Source organism: Mya arenaria, chromosome 10, assembly GCF_026914265.1.
Source record: "Mya arenaria isolate MELC-2E11 chromosome 10, ASM2691426v1".
Classification (NCBI taxonomy): Eukaryota; Metazoa; Mollusca; class Bivalvia; order Myida; family Myidae; genus Mya; species Mya arenaria.
This window is the reverse complement of record NC_069131.1, coordinates 495,471-516,590: the sequence shown is the minus strand read 5'-3', so window position 1 is coordinate 516,590 and position 21,120 is coordinate 495,471. Positions and strand designations below refer to the sequence as shown.

The following is a 21,120-nucleotide window of genomic DNA, read 5'->3' as shown; positions in this document are numbered from 1 at the left end:
CCCTTGTATGGTCAGATTTTAAAATAATTTGCCACATAACTAGTTGTGTGCAAGACCCATGTACCTACCCATGTACCCATGTAGTTTTTGTTTCCTTTGGAATGCTGCTTATAAAGACATAGGGTATAGGTGGTCGTGTCTGGGCTCTAACTTTTTTGTATGGACAGATTTTAGAATAATTGCCACAAGACGAAGTGCAGAGTACACGACCCATGTTCCTACCTTTAAGGTCCTTCTTTCCGAATGTCAGGCTCAATTCCTGTTCTTTATCAACACATTTCACTGCTATTTTTTCCCTTTCTAAATGACCTTTTAATCACACTTGAATACCACATCGGGGGCATTCACTTACAGTGACTGCTCTCGTATATTATTCATGTTAATAACCATATACAAACAAACAAACATTTTCCATGTGACTTTATAGCTGAAGATTTGTTCTTGTTTCCAGGAGTATGCGGTGAACTGTTCAGATATCACATTGAGCCGTATCTGGATCCACATGGATGTGTTCGCCTTCGCCCACTTCTTTGGCTGGGCAATGAAGGCCCTGCTCATACGACACTACGGCATCCTCTGGACCATCAGCATCATGTGGGAAATCACAGAGGTGGGGTATACATACATATTTTTATGTCACCGGTTAACCAGGTCTACAAGAAGGGAAAACTACGTTGTTCGCATCATTTTCAACAGAAAGACGAATTTTGCAAAAAGCTTTAAAGTTTTTTCCAGATCTGGTTTGATTGCAATATACTTGGGGTCATAAGATAAGAGAAATTTTATTTCCAATCATGGGTCATGTTATATGACATGTTAATCACAGTTTACATAATGCAGAAAATAAATTGAAACAATAAGGTAACGTATTTAGTGAATAAATATGGGGGTCATATGTATCAGATCAAAGTAAATTGTTTGTTTTGTTTGTACCAGATCGTGTTTTCCCACCTGCTGCCCAACTTCAAGGAGTGTTGGTGGGACTCGTTGCTGCTGGATGTGGTCGTCTGTAATGGGCTCGGTATCTGGATTGGCATGGCGCTGTGTCGCTCCCTGGAGATGAGAAATTACCACTGGGAAAGCATCAAGTAGGGACCCAGGGGTTGGGATTGTGTTTGGGGTATGAGAGGGCTTGTAAAGAAGGGGTGGCTGGGGTTAAGTAAGGATTGGGGTTTGGGGCTAGGAGACGGTGGATGGAGTAAACGTAAATGTCTGTTTCATATCAAGACAAAAACTTAAAACCTTAAATAACATAGATACGAAGGGATGAAAAAATTTCAAATCAGAAATCCACAACATTGACAGTGTATAATGATGCTACCATACCTAACAATATTTATTATTACAATACAGAATGATTACATATAAATTCTAATTGTAGAATACGACAAAATTATGTAATATAACTAACTTTTTTTAACTTACCATATCCCGAGTTTCCACTGACAAGATTACTAAAAAGAGGCGATGTGAGTTATGTCCCCCTGAAATTAATAAAACACTCATTTCTCCCTATTGATTTATCTGAAGAGCTAAATTTGGCTTGAAATTGACTTCGAAAAATTGTCAGAATACCATAGATAGGATGCAGGCATTTTTTTCTACATCAATGACTTCACTTGTTTCTTTGACAGAAATACAGGCCGTCAACCAATTCCTATATTTTCCTATATTTTTGAGAAATTTCCTATATTTTTCATAACCTCCTATATTTCCTATATTATTTTGGATTTTTTTCCTATATTTTTCTTAAAAAGTGGTGCTGTTGTGTTTGAAATCATTCAGTTTAAAGGGGCTGTTCTCCGTATGATGAAATAGCAAAAAAAAGAAAATTGTCGAAAACTGATATGAACATTGTATTGATGTGTACAATGCATTGAAACTTACTAACTGAAGTACCAAATAGTTTATAATTATTTTATTTTTCGCAGTTTTTTTCATATTTTTCCATTAAAAAAGATTACTAGGTATGTCTACCTAGTAGAATTCATTCCTTATGCTTGATTGGCCAGTGACTAGCCCCTAGTTGATGTTATCACGTGATATTACCAATTTAGGTATATAGCTTAAATATTCTAAACGTTTAGGTTAAGCTTTGTAGCACAGTGGATACAACACTGGACTGCAATTTTGGCAACACTGGTTCGAACCCGGCCTCTGACCAGATTTCATTTTTACATTATTTTATTTTTACAATTACAATGTCAAAGAGAAAAACATTTTATTAAATGATTGTCATGAGATTTGTTACAGAAAAAACTTTTATTGGTGCCAATCTTGTGTACAGTCCCTTTAAAACTGTCATTGTCCTCCAAACCATCACCATCATCCAGAATTGCTGTTGTACACACATGGTTATCTATTTGAACACCTTTGATGAAGAGTATGCCAAACACCAAGTCTTAAAGGTGTCCACTTTGATGACCACAGTTGTGTTGCTGCAGCATATTCTACCTTGATAGAGAGGTTTAAGGAATGTGGGTTAAGTGAAACACAAATTTTATGATTATAGCCAATAAATAAGTAAGTAAATGTTCACTTACATACCTCTTAATGTCGATTTTCAACCTTAAAATTCCTATATTTTGCCCAGAAAATGCCAAAACCTCCTATATTTTTGGACAAAATTTCCTATATTTTTTCCTATATTTTCACCAAAACTTGGTTGACGGCCTGGAAAAACAATATTATGGCGATAAAATGTCATTCGAACAAATCACGTGTTGGTCTTGTAGTGTCAGAAGTAGTGTGAAGATGTTATGTTCATCAGAATGCAATTGAAAGAATAGGTGCTAATCTAAGGAAGCATTAGGTGTGTAAATATTAGGGATGCAAACGAATGACAAAATTGATATTCGAATATTCGGTAATTCTTTCGATCGAATATTCGAATACCAAAATGATCCTTTGAGAATTTTAGTAAACTAATATTCACTAACGTAATAGCCAGGGCCCTGGTACCCTTCTTTGTCGTATTCGGTACAGGCGACGGACACCTATTATTCCACAAATTAGCCTCTGAATTTCTCCCTTTTCAGAATATATCCCAAGAAAAAGCGATATATTTTAAACAAAAAAACCGAACTATATCAATTCCTCTCCGTTTACTTTTGTAAACAATGCAAAATAAGATCGGGGAATTTCGTTTTTTCCCGGTTAAATGACAATATGCGCCAACGTGGTACTTGCAGCCTCGGGATTGATGTTTACGAAATATATTTATAGAAAACGACACCAACCATGCCCAAACGTCGATTTTGACTGATGTATTTTATATAAATACAGGACAAATATACTTAAACGTTAAACCATACAATTACTTTTCAACGCAAGAGCGTTGTAACGAAACATGGAAAACAGTTTAAAGCACATAACTAGCACATGTCCTTCGAATCATCAAGGCGATTTGCGCAATATCGCCAAGCTTGATTAGCAGTGAAGACAACACATTGGTATAAAGGCCGATCTTAAATGTTCGAAAAATAATTGGAATGTGTCTGATTTCACTTGTCTAACAGTCAGTAAATACAAAATTACGGGAACTGTTTATAGTTCCCGGCGATATATCCGATATGGCGCATGTATAGTGTCATAAGTTCACACCTCTGGCATAACGGGTCCATCGTTGTAAAAACAAGACAGACGAAGATGACAGTTGTAGGCAAAATGTTTATTAATTTAATTCAACAAAAACATCGAATATTCGAATACCTATTTTGACATTTGAATACCAAACGTTCGATCGAATATTCGAATATTCGTTTGCATCCCTAGTAAATATCAATCATTATATATCCTCAAATTTCAACTGTTGTTCAATTGTGTTTATGTTCCCAAATTGTATTTAAGCATTTATAACATGTATATTTAAGACAAATCTTGAAATGTCATATGTCCTAGCTGTATTTTGCGTGAGCAGCAAAGTTTAAGTTGGGAACAGATGTAAAATATAACATGTATATATTGTGTTCAGGGACATCCACACAACGACGGGTAAGATCCGGCGTGCGGTTCTCCAGTTTACTCCGGCAACCTGGACCCACGTACGCTGGCTCGACCCAAACTCTGGATACATGAGATTCGTGGCTGTGACCATGCTTATTGTTATATGGCAGGTGAGACAGTTGTCCGCTCCATGACCATGCTTATTGTTATATGGCAGGTGAGACAGTTGTCCGCTCCATGACCATGCTTATTGTTATATGGCAGGTGAGACAGTTGTCCGCTCCATGACCATGCTTATTGTTATATGGCAGGTGAGACAGTTGTCCGCTCCATGACCATGCTTATTGTTATATGGCAGGTGAGACAGTTGTCCGCTCCATGACCATGCTTATTTTTATATGGCAGGTGAGACAGTTGTCTGCTCCATGACCATGCTTATTGTTATATGGCAGGTGAGACAGTTGTCTGGTCCAGGCTTATATTCATTATCATCTTGCGTCTGAGAACTTTAGACTCTGACCAAGAAAACTAAATCTTTTCAATTTAATGGTTCAAAATATCCATAATATAAAACATTTTGACAAAAAATGAGTGCCTGATTGTAGAACAGAATATTTGTAACAGACACAGCAATTTTGACCATATTCGCTTCTGTGATAGCATTTATACAACAGAATTAAAATTTTGCTTATCTTTGTCCGAATCTCAGAACTCAGACTCTGGAGGTTATTGAATACAGCCAATGCCCTTGGTTTGGTTCGAGGATTTATGCATCAGAGTTATGGGCGGTGCTGCACCCCATCTATTTTTAGTAGCACCTTTCTGCCCTCGTTTAGACCAGCATGTTCAACCTGTATAGAATTTTATGCTTAAGAGAGTCAAATATTTCTTTTGTTTTGATTAAAACTTATATATGACTATGAATTCATACAAACTTGAAATATTTGTCTGTTGAAACCTAAAAACAACTCCTAACATTTCTGTCATTGATGACTTCTATGCATTTAAGCTTGCGGAGTTGAACACGTTTTTCCTGAAGCACATCTTGGAGATCAATGCCCATCACCCACTCAACTGGCTCCGGCTTGGACTAATATGTTCTGTGTCCGCCCCCACCATCAGGTATTCATTTAAGCTTGACTGTTTTTGAAGAAAGAAAAAATTGTTTCAGCCTTTGTATCCCAAATGAGAAAGTCTGAACATTTTTTAACTTTGTCCAGTTGAAACATCTATATGGAATGTATTATAGATGTTACCATGGACATTAAATATCTGGCTTTTATGATTATAGTATATGCCTCATAAAAATAAAATGGACACGCCGGTATTGTCACAGCCTTGTTGTGTGCCATTGTTTTGTTACCATAGTTACCAATGTCTACATGCAGTAAATAAAACAAAGGTATACCTACTCCAATCATGCCATATCCCCCTGGTTGGGGGGGGGGTACCCGGGAATTTAGATATATCCCCTTGTTTCTCAATTGAGGATCCCCCTGAATTTATTTTTACTTTTATATTTTTTGTGTGTGATTGGGGAAAATTGTAGTCTAGATCTCTCTGTTCAGTACTCTTTTTTACATTTTATAATTATACTCAGTATAGTGCTATTCAGTTATTAAAAAGAAATGCAAAGTTCAAAATATATTGCTTTCAGAAGTAGAACATTACTAGAACAATTGCTTATCAGAATCCTTGGGAAGCTTAACAGAAAAATGGCATATATGAGATATTGACACATATTTTTAGACATGTAAAAGTTCACTGGGCTATTGTCAAAATCTTCGAGGTTTCTTTACAAAAAAAAACAGTGGAGATCTCCAGAAATATGTCATGCGTGCTTCTCCACCTGCCAGGCAGTGACAGGGGGATGAATGAATATTCCAATATGAACCATATCTTACACCTACCATCACTTGGGAACTAATCAATTTGGGAACTAAAACTGTTATTATAAAATATTTTCAGGCAGTTTTACGTGTATGTGACAGACACGAGGTGTAAGCGGGTCGGGACTCAATGCTGGGTATTCTGGTAAGTGCACAGTCATGGTTGATCATCTTAATCAATATACATGTACCTAAGTACTGGCTTTTGAATATCAAAATTATCCGTATGATTATTGCAGCAGTATTCCCAGGTCAGGTACTGAACTGGTATCAGTGTTTGATGATGTTTGATACCCTTTCAGTCACCTTGTAAGGGTCAATACTTACCCAGTTGCTAGAGATTACTGAATTGAACATGGGATTACTTTTTTTTTTTAAAAGGCAGTGTCACTTACCGGTATATTTCTTGAAGTCCTAAATTTTTAAATACCGCAGGTGGTATAACGGAGGTAACTTAACAAACTTTCAAAATATTTTAAAGATGCAGTCTAACTCCCAAATAAGATTTACCACAATTAATACTTTGTTTTATATTCCAAATAGATAAATGAATGTAGAAAAAAATATTCTTATGAAGGATGCCGAGTTTAATTGAAAGAAATGTGCATAAAACACGGTATTTCTACCTTATAGAACTATAGTAGATCACAGTAAATCTTTCAGCATTCACCAATCATTTAATATTTTTGCGTTTTCTGTTTTTAAATACACGGTTACAATCTTGTTATCGGTATTAAATATTTTCCATAAATGCATTATTTAGTACGTAGTTAAAGGTTTATCAGTAAAAAATGATCTTTGTTATACATTTGTATGTATTGATTTAAGTGTAAAATTTTGAACTGCTTTACTTTTTGGAAAAAAAATAATGATTAAAAAATGGAGTTTTCATGATAAAAAAGTATCCATAATTCAATTGTAGAATATACATTTAGCATTAACAGTATTTTCCATAATAGGTTCATTAAAACCCTCGCATAGGGTGCTATGGAAACTCTGTAAACCTCGTGGGATGTACCTATCTTACACAAGCGGCCATGGTAGATGCTTTTCTTAGGCCTCAGTTAAACAAAATATAATAATAAAAGATGTATCTTTTTGCTGGAACTCTTAGTGAAAAGTGAAAATAATTCATGTATAGATATGAGATAATTGGTGGTTGTCATAGATCCACGTAGTGATTTAAAATATGTAAATAGTCAAATCATTCTTTAAATAGTTATGAGGAAAGTACAGCATTATTTCTTGAATGCAGCATGAAAAACAATTTTTGGTGCGTTTAAAGCGAGAAATGTTTTATTTTGATTTTAATAATTGCCACAAGACGATGTATGTCCATCATTATATTGTTTTCATTGACATTAATGTAAACACAATTTAATTGCAAAAAGTTATGGCAGCCATTACCGTTTAACGTGATATCCAAGGTAATTAACTGCAAGATGACTAAAAAGAAGTAGTTCCATACAGTTTCTATTTTATCTTTGCCTGCGGGCAAGGATTTCCAGCATGGCCAAATATTTGGATGTACCAGACATAACTGGGATGGGAGAAGACATTTTCTCCAGCTAAGAATTAAAACAGTAATGAAAATTGATGAATTTACGGTACAGTTAGACTTAAATGCTACTGTAATAAGTATTAGATTAGTTATAGAGTATGTACATTTTTCAGTGCAATAACATTGACTGAGGCTATAATCTGTGTGAAGTTTGGTCGTGAGTTGTTTCAACAGACAGAGATGATGTACGTGCTCTCCTGGCTTATTATTCAGGTGAGATTACTTTCTTATAGGTGAAATGCCAAGGCATACTAGATCTGACTCAAAAGTCTTGAAGGTGTGCTATAAATGTTCAATTAAATGAATTGAGATGTCCTGTTATGGCACTGCAGTTGATGCAGATCGCATTGGTGATCTAAACACCTTTGTTGTCAGCTTCTACATGTTTATATCGTGTTTCAGATGTTCAGCAGCTGCCTGTGTGTGTATCTGTGTGTTGTCTACGCCAGGAAGTGCTGGAAGGTGGGTAGGGTAATATGTGCATGTGTAGTTCACTGTCTCTTCATCTAGCATAGCTTAAACTTTTATGAACTTTTAAGTTTACTCAACAATAATGGCTTTAAATGACTGCACACTTTATTTTACCTGTGACTTACGGTTTCAATTTAGACTCGAGTGTTTTTCAAGGCAATAATTGTGAGGTATTGTCATACCATTGGTGACATTGATGGAAGCATTTTCTTCACTGATATTGGATATTTATGGAGCATGATTGACTAAGAAGAGATATATAAGAGTTGATGTATAGGCTTTGTGTACAAAGGCTTGTATGATGACACAGGCTTGTATGATGACACAGGCTTGTATGATGACATAGGCTTGTATGATGACACAGGCTTGTATGTTGACATAGGCTTGTATGATGACACAGGCTTGTATGATGACATAGGCTTGTATGTTGACATAGGCTTTGTGGACAAAGGCTTGTATGATGACACAGGCTTGTATGGTGACATAGGCTTGTATGTTGACATAGGCTTTGTGGACAAAGGCTTGTATGATGACACAGGCTTGTATGTTGACATAGGCTTTGTGGACAAAGGCTTGTATGATGACACAGGCTTGTATGATGACATAGGCTTGTATGTTGACATAGGCTTTGTGGACAAAGGCTTGTATGATGACACAGGCTTGTATGATTACATAGGCTTGTATGTTGACATAGGCTTGTATGTTGACATAGGCTTGTATGTTGACACAGGCTTGTATGATGACACAGGCTTGTATGTTGACATAGGCGTGTATGATAACATAGGCTTGTATGTTGACATAGGCTTGTATGTTGACATAGGCTTGTATGATGACATAGGCTTGTATGATGACATAGGCTTGTATGATGACATAGGCTTGTATGTTGACACGGGCTTGTATGATGACATAGGCTTGTATGTTGACATAGGCTTGGATGATGACATAGGCTTGTATGTTGACACGGGCTTGTATGATGACATAGGCTTGTATGTTGACATAGGCTTGTATGTTGACATAGACTTGTATGTTGACATAGGCTTGTATGATGACATAGGCTTGTATGATGACATAGGCTTGTTTGTTGACATAGACTTGTATGTTGACATAGGCTTGTATGATGACATAGGCTTGTATGATGACATAGGCTTGTATGTTGACACAGGCTTGTATGTTGACACAGGCTTGTATGTTGACATAGGCTTGTATGTTGACACAGGCTTGTATGTTGACATAGGCTTGTATGTTGACATAGCCTTGTATGTTGACACAGGCTTGTATGTTGACATAGGCTTGTATGTTGACATAGGCTTGTATGTTGACATAGCCTTGTATGTTGACATAGGCTTGTATGTTGACATAGGCGTGTATGATGACATAGGCTTGTATGTTGACATAGGCTTGTATGTTGACATAGGCTTGTATGATGACATAGGCTTGTATGTTGACATAGGCGTGTATGTTGACATAGGCGTGTATGATGACATAGGCTTGTATGTTGACATAGGCTTGTATGTTGACATAGGCTTGTATGTTGACACAGGCTTGTATGTTGACATAGGCTTGTATGTTGACATAGGCTTGTATGTTGACATAGGCTTGTATGATGACACAGGCTTGTATGTTGACACAGGCTTGTATGACACAGGCTTGTATGATGACACAGGCCTGTATGATGACACAGGCTTGTATGATGACATAGGCTTGTATGATGACATAGGCTTGTATGATGACACAGGCTTGTATGATGACATAGGCTTGTATGATGACATAGGCTTGTATGATGACATAGGCTTGTATGATGACATAGGCTTGTATGACATAGGCTTGTATGATGACATAGGCTTGTATGACATAGGCTTGTATGATGACACAGGCTTGTATGATGACATAGGCTTGTATGATGACACAGACTTGTATGATGACATAGGCTTGTATGATGACATAGGCTTGTATGATGACATAGGCTTGTATGTTGACACAGGCTTGTATGATGACATAGGTTTGTATGATGACATAGGCTTGTATGATGACATAGGCTTGTATGATGACATAGGCTTGTATGATGACACAGGCTTGTATGTTGACACAGGCTTGTATGATGACATAGGCTTGTATGATGACACAGGCTTGTATGATGACACAGGCTTGTATGATGACATAGGCTTGTATGATGACACAGGCTTGTATGATGACATAGGCTTGTATGATGACATAGGCTTGTATGATGACATAGGCTTGTATGTTGACACAGGCTTGTATGATGACACAGGCTTGTATGATGACACAGGCCTGTATGATGACATAGGCTTGTATGATGACACAGGCTTGTATGATGACACAGGCTTGTATGATGACATAGGCTTGTATGATGACACAGGCCTGTATGATGACATAGACTTGTTTGTTGACATAGGTTTGTGTTCAACTTTGGTCAACAAAGTTTTTATTTTTATTCAGAGTTTGTTACAACTAAGTAAGAAAGGTAATCAAAATACATATGGCTTTGTGGCTTCAATGTTCTGGCAGGCAACTACTGCACCTCAAGCACAATTATGTACACAATGTATACTGTTGTTTGTGTGTAGTGATGTAGATAGCGCTTATAGAAGTATAATTCTTTCCTTTCTCACTGTGTACTTACTCTTTCAACTGATAATCTAGGCTCAAATCTCTTATACTCAGAATATGGTAGCTGGGCTTGTTTTGTATATATTTGTACTTCTGACAACTTTCATGGCCAAATAGTAGAGTACTGGTTCTGATTTTGAGGACCAATTTTAATTTTGAAGCCTTCATTTTAACTTTAAGGCTCACATTTTATCACACCAATCACTAAATAACCTCAACCCTCACTGCCAGTCTATCATAACCCTGTCCTGTATTTCAGATATTTGAGGATACAGCTGAGAAGTGTGAGTACGAGTCCTCGGAACCTTCAACCCCTGTGCACCAGGTATTGTCTTGTGCATTTTGTTATTTTTCACACCAGTTTTTGAATGGGGCCATGGTCTTTGGAATTGTGAATAAAGCAACACTAAGTTGTGAAAAAAACGAGACCTTTTATCCAACAATTATTGAATATCATTTAAAATGAAATAAAATGTAGAATTAATTTATAACTTCTATGCTAAAATACATCTATAGAAAAGAATTTTACAAACTCCATTGACAAAATGATGAGAATTCTGCTACTACTTTTTGTGAAAAAATGTATTCAAAATTGTGAATAGAATCCCGATTTAAGCCCCATTTTAGGAAGAGAGAAAACACTGACCCTTCATGTCTTCCATTGTATAGTTTGACACAATCATAATCGATTACGGATATTGCCATGTGCCTCTGGTGAGGATTGAACCCACAACTGCTCACTCCAAATGCAGACACTACTTTCCCACTATATAAACTAGATTTAATGATACAGCACAGAACAAAATAGATACATGTATGGACTATTTATAAAACAGAAGATACATGTATGGACTATTTATAGAACAGAACAGCTACATATGTGGACTATTAATAGAACAGAACAGATACATGTATGGCCTATTTATAATACAATTTTCATTATACTTGTAGGTGAGAAACGGAGTACAGAAGGCCGCCAGACAGACAGCAGCAGGGTCACCTAAGTCGTATAAACTCCGCAATCGCCAGAAGGTTGCAACCAACGGACATCTCTGAGCAGTGTGTTCAAACACTGCCGATTGTTAAACACACATTTGAACATAGTCATTACCCTGAACTCAATGTCGATAAACTGTGAGAAAATATCAGCTTTCATCCAGCTCATCGGCTGACATGGGCAATGGTCATTATTTTGTGTGCAAAGTTTTGCAATTATAAGCGAGCCAGGAAATCGAAAAATGTAAAAAATATAGCACTTTACAAAGTTTGAAGGTTTTGCTTGGTATATAGTTGAAGACATCTGCTCTATAGTGTGGTTTAAGGAGTGTAATATCGTGCTGAAACTGTCATGGTTGTTTGTTTTTTTTTAAATGTGTGAGAGAGATTTTAATAGTATGATTTTATTACCAATAAAGCCTAGCTGTCAGTTCTTCCCATATGAAATTAGAATGTGGGAAATACGATGTTAAACATACTGGTACATTTTACATAATGCACACATGTTGCTTCACATCTTCAGTGCTAGAAAGGTTAGGTTAATACCTATCAGGTAATACAATTTGAATTGATAGTGCTATTAAAAATGTTGAGGTGTAATTGGTAAATATAATCAAAGGGAGGAGTTTTACTCAAGATACTGGTCTAGTCAAAGGTCAGGGTAGGTTTGTAGTTACTTGTAACGTTACTTACTTTCCACTTACATTCTTTTTAGCTTATTTCAAGAAAAAAGTCAAGGTCTTTTGACCATTGGTGTTGTTGCCACAGTTGTCTCGCAAAAACATCTAACCTTTGCCGTAACCCTGTCTCATAATTAGCACGTCGCTGGTTGTCATTCAAATATTCAAATGAACAATAAGGGCATTATATTCAGTCAATGAATAACAGCACTTGTTTGCATAATCCAATGGATAATATTGACCCCCTCTGTCACCACGCCCTCAGACAAGTGACCGGGCTCCCATTCACATCATGCTAATTGTGACGTTTGTCCACTTGTCCAGCGGAATAACCCCACTAGATGAGCGTGGATGTTGGCTCCGTGGCGCTCTTGTTTGTTGAGTCGGTAAGCTGACCTTGACCACGGGATTACATGCATGTACCTGTTCTTGTCAATTGTCTCAATCACAGGGTTTACAACATTATTTGTCTTTTTTAATAAAATGGTCCATTTGGTTGTGGTAAATAATGAACAAATCATCATGAAAATATACCGGCGTTATAAATCATTGGGACACTTTTTATGGCCTACAAAGATGGAGTTTCTATGTATAAGATTTGTCTGAATTTGTTTGAATATAATCTCATTATCTGTGTAGTGTGATTTTTTTCATTTAGTTTTTTTTTTATAATTTATAATTAAATGTTTTCTTATACTTCACTTACATAATCATTATGTACATGTCAGACATATTGCTGATTCTTGTTCCTTAGTGTTTGAATTATATTCCCCACCAGGGTGAGAGTGGGCTAGTGGTATTGGTGTCAGCCTGGGTGAGAGTGGTATAGGTGTTCGCCTGTCACCCTGGAACTTGTGGGTTCCATTGCCACTAGGGTGAGAGTGGGCTAGTGGTGTAGGTGCCCGCCTAACACCCAACAGCTTGTGGGTTTTATACCCACTAGGGTAAGAGTGGTCTAGTGGTATAGGTGCCCGCCTCACACCCAAAAGCTCGGCATTTGATCCTCACCAGGGTTAGAGTGGTCTTGTATGATAGGTATCCGCTTCCTACCCAACAGCTTGTAGGTTTGATCCCCACTAGGGTGAGAGTGGTATAGGTGCCCGCCTCACACCCAAAAGCTCGGCATTTGATCCTCACCAGGGTTAGAGTGGTCTTGTATGATAGGTATCCGCCTCCTACCCAAGAGCTTGTAGGTTTGATCCCCACTAGGGTGAGAGTGGTATAGGTGCCCGTCTCACACCCAAAAGCTCGGCATTTGATCCTCACCAGGGTAAGAGTGGTCTTGTAGTATAGGTATCCGCCTCCTACCCAAGAGCTTGTAGGTTCGATCCCTACTAGGGTGAGAGTGGTATAGGTGTCCGCCTTACACCCACGAGCTTGTGCGTTTGATGCCCACCAGGTTGAGAGTGGTCTAGTGGTATATGTGCTTGCTTCTCACCCAAGAGCTTGTGGGTTCTATCACCATAAAGCGTACTTTTATCTAAGCCACTCAAAATGTCCACAAGTACCGGTTTCTAACCAGGAAACAGACTCAAGCGTAATTCTATAAGATATCATCTCTATTGAGCTAAAAGGAATAAGAATAAACTAAATAGTGACAGGATTAGGACATTTCAAGACTTCTCTCTGTTAAAAGTGTTCACGTTGTCTGCATAGCTTTGATGTTTTATTGCATGTTATGTGTTGTGTGATACAATTTGTAAGTCATAATAACTTTATTTAGTTCATTTAGATATTGTTCCGTGTTCACAAAAGAAGGATTAAATGCTCAATAATTAAGCAACTCATTTCACTGAAGAAACATCTGCATTTTTAGAATTACATATAGAATCATGGAGAATCAAAATTAATTATTGAGTCCTTTTTCTTTACAAATAATAATGAATTATTGCACAATTATTGTTTACAAGTATCTATATTTTAGACATAATGATGAATTCTTACATTAATGTCTTGGTGACTCACTGTCTCATACAGGTCAGAGGATATGTGAGCTATCTGGGTTGGTTAGCCCAGGGTGTCAGACTTGCAAGCTGGGGTCATAAGTTTGATTCAGGGACAGGTCACTTACTTTTCTGAGCCTGTGATGGATAACATGGAGCCAGAATTCATGTGTTGCTTTAGGATTGACAACTGTATAGTTTTGATCAGTGTAGGCATTTCTAATTTTAAAAGCGAACTTTCTAGACTAAGTGTTTGTGGTCACATTTTTACTCTTTTGAATGGATCAAGCTTTTGTTATTCTTGTAAGATATTATGTGATTAAACAGTTTTGCCAAATGCTTGTATGTATTTATTGTACATGATTTTGAGGATGATTTTAGAGAGTTTGCGCAACATCGCTTGTACTTGTTTGTGAAATTGTATGTGTACTTGTATGCATATTTCTACTTGTATGTTTACTTATTCTTTATTTGTATGTGTATTTTTTATGTATACTTGTATGTGTTCCTACTCATGGATGTAAATGTTCCAGTTAAATTCAGTTTTTATTCGAAATTTTTAATTTATTTTGTACTTGTTGGCTCCTTAAACTTGCATAAATCACTTCCCTGGTGATTGTGTATATGTGAGAGACCCTAAACAAGTAACTGATGGAGCAAGCAAATGATTCTTTCAAATGGTACTGACATTGTATGGGGTCTCAAGGCATCAACATTCAACTTTACGGTTTATGGAGCTCTTAGAGAAGCTAACTTGCTGATTTGTTGAGTGGGGGTCAAGTGTATAAAACTGGAGAAGTTATCCACAGAATATCTATTAGTTAGTTTGCACTTTTTTTAAGAGATATATTGTATATCTTATCTTAACTTTGCTATTTTAGGATTAGTAATAAGGTGTGCAGGATTTGTACCCTTCACCATTTTTAAGGCAACATTGTGTGTGTGTAGTATGAAAGTGTTCACTTCATGTCGGAGATTTCATGTACAGTGCAGATCTGATCTGATGTCCATATATAGAGTCTTAGATACAGGCAATATTCATACAATGTACATGTTGGTGTTCATACAACAGTCTGTGTTTTTGACATGATTGTTGCTTTAATAATAATTGCATCTTAATTGAATGGATATCAATTAAGTATTTTTAATATAATTTACGGATTTCACACGTCAAATTAGGGGTTATTCAGTATAGATGTAATTTACTTATGGTAATCACTTGGGCAATGTACTGCTAAATTATTTGCCAAAATAGTTGACCAACAATTAACTAGTTTCAAAAAAAAATGTTTTTCCGAAAATTTAGAATTAATTTCAGTGGAAAAGATACTGTAACTCATCAGCGTGTGATAATTATTAAGAATTGGTTTAAAATATACAGAAATAAATATTTATTATTATAGTTTCATGATTGTACATGTATATAAAGCCAGTATTATGTTATTGTGATCTTCTAAAGCATGATCTTCCATTGTTGTAACAATCACTCTAGCGTGTCTAGCGTGTTAGGTAAAGGTTTTTGTCATACTAGTGATCAATTTTTACAGCAACAAACATGATTCATTAGATACAGCTTTCAAAATTACTTCATCCCCGGTATGTCAGAGACCCCGTATTCATAAATCATCTGAGTGAGACTGTTTAACTTCATGAAAATCTAACATTTGACAATGCTTATTTCAAAACACTGTACTTTTCATCAAAGTTATTCATATGCATATGTTCATTGGACAATTTTCTTACTTGTTTTCATATTCTTGGGATGCAGAAATGTGTTTGTCTGCTTTCAACTACGATAATTAGAAAAAAAACTACTAACTTGAATATATTCATGAAGTTGTTTTATGAATACGGCCTCACTGGTGATTTAATAACCAATTTCCATTCTTGGTTATTGTCAGACTTCTAGTTATCGACGAAGCTTAGAGAGGGTTACCAGTAAACCAAGTCCATATTCACTGATGTCTTGAGTCTTAGTTTGAGGCTCCTGCTCAGGAATGTGAATTTTTAGGGTTTAGATTCTAAGCTGTATGAATTTAATTTATCTATTCATTTTCAAGGTTGTACCGGAACTCCGGGACATGTTTGGTTGTAAGTGGAAACTTAAAAATCTGAAGAAAAATCATTAAGCAGCGACAAGAGTTGTTGTTGTTGTTATGTGTGTTTTTTTTTACTTTAGTACTAGATTGAGCTCAGATTTGACCACAAATACACATTCAAATAACTAGGATATTTCAATTAAACACCTTTAATTTACACATCAAAGGTAGTTATAGCCTTCCGTAGCAGGTAAGAGTGATTGTATGTTTAATGTGTTCAGTGTTAGTAAACATTAGGTAGTCCAACTTGCCATTTTAACAAAGTTATTTCATGTTTATTTGGTGCCAATTTTGACTTACTTCTTATTTTGGTAATTAACTGAGTACACAATATTAGTAGCATCTTATCAACTTTGACAGACATAATGGGCTGATTGTTCAGAGCCTCGTTAAAATAAATAACGTTGTTTAAACACCATTGTTGTTTAATTTCATGTTTGAAACTTTGGAAGTTTTACGATACACTTATGATCCACAAAAAAACACCTCATGCAGTCCAATCTAGCAAGATTTGAGACAACTGTTCTACCAGTACTTGTTGATAACGTTGTTCTGAACAATCTGGCCATCGATAAATTAAATAAAAATTGGGTCTTGAAGTGTTCTTTTTTTACTTCATTAATCTTTGTCAAATTATGATATTTTTTTTAGTTTAGTTTAAGAACTTATTTTTTACAAATTTCAGTGTGTTACAATGAATGCTTTTAGAAAATCATCAATAATTCCAAGCAATCATTTTAATTTGTGGTGAGCATAAGCTTATTTTGCCAATAATCTTTTTGGAGGAAACTATTTCTTTACAATCACATTTATCATTATGGATATCCCTGACTTGCGATTACATTTCATCCAAACATCATCATGTATAATCAAGACATCCGTATGAAGTCCACGTTATAGTGGACAGATCTGCTTTTACAGTTATTTTCTATTTAGCTCCTACACAGCTCCATGTAATCTTCTAATTATTGTAATTGTGACATTATAGAACGTGGCCATGAATACAAACACTCTTAGAAAAATATAAATCTTGATTGATTGATGAGCGTCTTTATTGTTTCACATTTTATTTGGCAATTTTTGAAAAACTGTTGGGTACAAAGAAACTTTGAAGTCCATTTTTATATTATAATGTAGATTAGATTATTTATTATACTTGTTTATGTATGGGCATAATTACATGAGAGATCACTTCCACTTTTGCTATAGCATGTTGATATTCACTGAATACTGCATTGCAATGTAAGATAATTATTCCTTCAATGATAACATGCGGACCGTAGTCCTCCCCGACGGACATGATATATTGTGTTGTTTTACCATATTTTTAAAATCTTATTTACACTTTGACGTTATGAGAAGATTACATGTTCTTGGGAATGTAACATTTGACTCTGTATGTATGAACTACAACTGCAAAAATGGATCTTATTGTTAATGTTTAAATAATGGGATGATTATCGATGATCTAATACACTGTACTTCCAGATAAGGGCTGAAATAAACGATGTTTGAAATAGTTCTGCATTTTGTGACCAACGTTCTTGTACTGTAAACTTGTTAGTCAATGATTTTAATATGACATTTTATTCCTGTTTTAATAAATGTAAAACAATTGATGGGCTGTTGCCCCTACTGTAGTTATTAGATGGGTGTGTGTGGGTTAAATCCCAAATTGTGGGTGATGTATTATATAGTTCAAGGCAGCCAGTCACAGTTTCACATAACTGTCAATAACCCAATCCTTTGGATGTAATCCTAGCTGGCTATTCTACTTTGCAAAGATCTTCCCAATTGCTGCAATGACCTAGTATATTACTGCCAATATATTTACTATCAATGCCGAGTTACAGTCATATGCTTTTATATATCCCATTACTGCCAAGATTGATCTCACTATACATCCAAAATATAGCCCATTACTGCCAAGATAGTCTGCTGCTTCCAGGATGTATCCCATTGCTACCAAAATGTATAAAGCCCTTAACTGCCTAAACATATCCCATTGTTCCCAAGATATAATCTATTACTTCCAAGATATATCCAATAACTGCTAAATTGAAATACATAAAAAATATCTCATTATATAGCCCATAACAGCCAAGATATTGGTAGTTGCTGCCAAAATATTCAGAATTTTACTACTTCTACCAAAAAGATATAGCCCATACCTGCTAAGATATTGGTAGTTGCTGCCAAAATATAGCCTACTGCTGCCCAAATATTGAATGTTAATACTTCTATCTTAAAAACGATATAGCCCATTTCTGCCTGTCAAGATGTAGCCCATTACTGCCTGTCAAGATGTAGCCCATTACTGCCTGTCAAGATGTAGCCCATTACTGCCTGTCAAGATATAGCCCATTACTGCCTGTCAAGATGTAGCCCATTACTGCCTGTCAAGATGTAGCCCATTACTGCCTGTCAAGATGTAGCCCATTACTGCCTGTCAAGATGTAGCCCATTACTGCCTGTCAAGATGTAGCCCATTACTGTCAAGATGTAGCCCATTACTGCCTGTCAAGATATAGCCCATTACTGCCTGTCAAGATGTAGCCCATTACTGCCTGTCAAGATGTAGCCCATTTCTGCCTGTCAAGATGTAGCCCATTACTGCCTGTCAAGATGTAGCCCATTACTGCCTGTCAAGATGTAGCCCATTACTGCCTGTCAAGATGTAGCCCATTACTGCCTGTCAAGATGTAGCCCATTACTGCCTGTCAAGATATAGCCCATTACTGCCTGTCAAGATGTAGCCCATTACTGCCTGTCAAGATGTAGCCCATTACTGCCTGTCAAGATGTAGCCCATTACTGCCTGTCAAGATGTAGCCCATTACTGCCTGTCAAGATGTAGCCCATTACTGCCTGTCAAGATGTAGCCCATTACTGTCAAGATGTAGCCCATTACTGCCTGTCAAGATATAGCCCATTACTGCCTGTCAAGATGTAGCCCATTACTGCCTGTCAAGATGTAGCCCATTACTGCCTGTCAAGATGTAGCCCATTACTGCCTGTCAAGATGTAGCCCATTACTGCCTGTCAAGATGTAGCCCATTACTGCCTGTCAAGATGTAGCCCATTACTGCCTGTCAAGATGTAGCCCATTACTGCCTGTCAAGATGTAGCCCATTACTGCCTGTCAAGATATAGCCCATTACTGCCTGTCAAGATGTAGCCCATTTCTGCCTGTCAAGATGTAGCCCATTACTGCCTGTCAAGATGTAGCCCATTACTGCCTGTCAAGATGTAGCCCATTACTGCCTGTCAAGATGTAGCCCATTACTGCCTGTCAAGATATAGCCCATTACTGCCTGTCAAGATGCAGCCCATTACTGCCTGTCAATATGTAGCCCATTACTGCTTGTCAATATGTAGCCCATTACTGCCTGTCAAGATGTAGCCCATTACTGCCTGTCAAGATGCAGCCCATTACTGCCTGTCAAGATGTAGCCCATTACTGCCTGTCAGTATGTAGCCCATTACTGCCTGTCAGTATGTAGCCCATTACTGTCAAGATGTAGCCCATTACTGTCAAGATGTGGCCCATTACTGCCTGTCAAGATGTAGCCCATTACTGCCTGTCAAGATGCAGCCCACTACTGCCTGTCAAGATGCAGCCCATTACTGCCTGTCAAGATGTAGCCCATTACTACCTGTCAAGATGTAGCCCATTACTGCCTGTCAAGATATAGCCCATTACTGCCTGTCAAGATGTAGCCCATTACTGCCTGTCAAGATATAGCCCATTACTGCCTGTCAAGATGTAGCCCATTACTGCCTGTCAAGATGTAGCCCATTACTGCCTGTCAAGATGTAGCCCATTACTGCCTGTCAAGATGTAGCCCATTACTGCCTGTCAAGATGTAGCCCATTACTGCCTGTCAAGATGTAGCCCATTACTGCCTGTCAAGATGTAGCCCATTACTGCCTGTCAAGATGTAGCCCATTACTGCCTGTCAAGATGTAGCCCATTACTGCCTGTCAAGATGTAGCCCATTACTGCCTGTCAAGATGTAGCCCATTACTGCCTGTCAAGATGTAGCCCATTACTGCCTGTCAAGATGTAGCCCATTACTGCCTGTCAAGATGTAGCCCATTACTGCCTGTCAAGATGTAGCCCATTACTGCCTGTCAAGATGTAGCCCATTACTGCCTGTCAAGATGTAGCCCATTACTGCCTGTCAAGATGTAGCCCATTACTGCCTGTCAAGATGTAGCCAAAGTATAACCCATTTCCACATTGACCAAGTCTGATTAGATGTTTATGTTGTCTTTGTATCATGTCCTGGCCTGTCTGTACCATAAGACCCTCTTGAATGCTCTGTATCTTGAGAATTCTCTTCCAAACTTTACAATGCATATAGACATACATCGGGCCTCTTTCATTAAAGGACCTTGGTTGTAACTAAGTCTGAAATTTGTAGGACCATAACAGATGGCTGCAAGTGTATTTTGTTAATTTCCTGGCCCGACTTTCTTGTAAAGTCTTAATAAGCAGAACATCTTTATTTATCATACTTGTATTTCATTTTAATAGCCAAATAACTTGTTTTGACACCAAAATTATGTTGAATTATAAGCTTAATAATTTCCTTTAAAATTATCATAACTTTTGAAGTTGGAACATTAATTTTTTTTACCCAAACAAAATAAATGAGCTAAGCAAAAATAATCCTGCTCTAAGGTGCTTCAGATTGTCCCAGGAATGGCGGCCTGAACAGTCATCTTTAACATTGGCGGCCTGAACAGTCATCTTTAACATTGGCGGCCTGAACAGTCATCATTAACATTGGCGGCCTGAACAGTCATCATTAACATTGGTGGCCTGAACAGTCATCTTTAACATTGGCGGCCTGAACAGTCATCTTTAACATTGGCGGCCTGAACAGTCATCATTAACATTGGC

At 37.0% G+C, this 21,120-nt stretch overlaps 1 protein-coding gene across 3 annotated transcripts in view; it reads left to right on the top strand.

The window, feature by feature from the left end:
• Window positions 1-17,829, top strand: part of LOC128205635 (phosphatidylserine synthase 1-like) — a 48,888-nt gene extending 31,059 nt beyond the window's left edge. For 2 of the 3 annotated variants that reach the window (XM_052907439.1, XM_052907440.1), the window contains 9 exons: window positions 452-610; window positions 937-1,088; window positions 3,974-4,115; window positions 4,955-5,067; window positions 5,914-5,979; window positions 7,509-7,608; window positions 7,798-7,857; window positions 10,754-10,819; window positions 11,446-17,829. In XM_052907439.1, coding sequence (XP_052763399.1) covers window positions 452-610; window positions 937-1,088; window positions 3,974-4,115; window positions 4,955-5,067; window positions 5,914-5,979; window positions 7,509-7,608; window positions 7,798-7,857; window positions 10,754-10,819; window positions 11,446-11,550 — 963 coding nt within the window. In that variant the 3' untranslated portion in view covers window positions 11,551-17,829. Of the gene's footprint in view, window positions 1-451; window positions 611-936; window positions 1,089-3,973; window positions 4,116-4,954; window positions 5,068-5,913; window positions 5,980-7,508; window positions 7,609-7,797; window positions 7,858-10,323; window positions 10,349-10,753; window positions 10,820-11,445 lie in introns of all 3 variants that reach the window. The other variant, XR_008256298.1, reaches the window with a different exon arrangement.
• The last annotated feature ends 3,291 nt before the right edge of the window (window positions 17,830-21,120 follow it).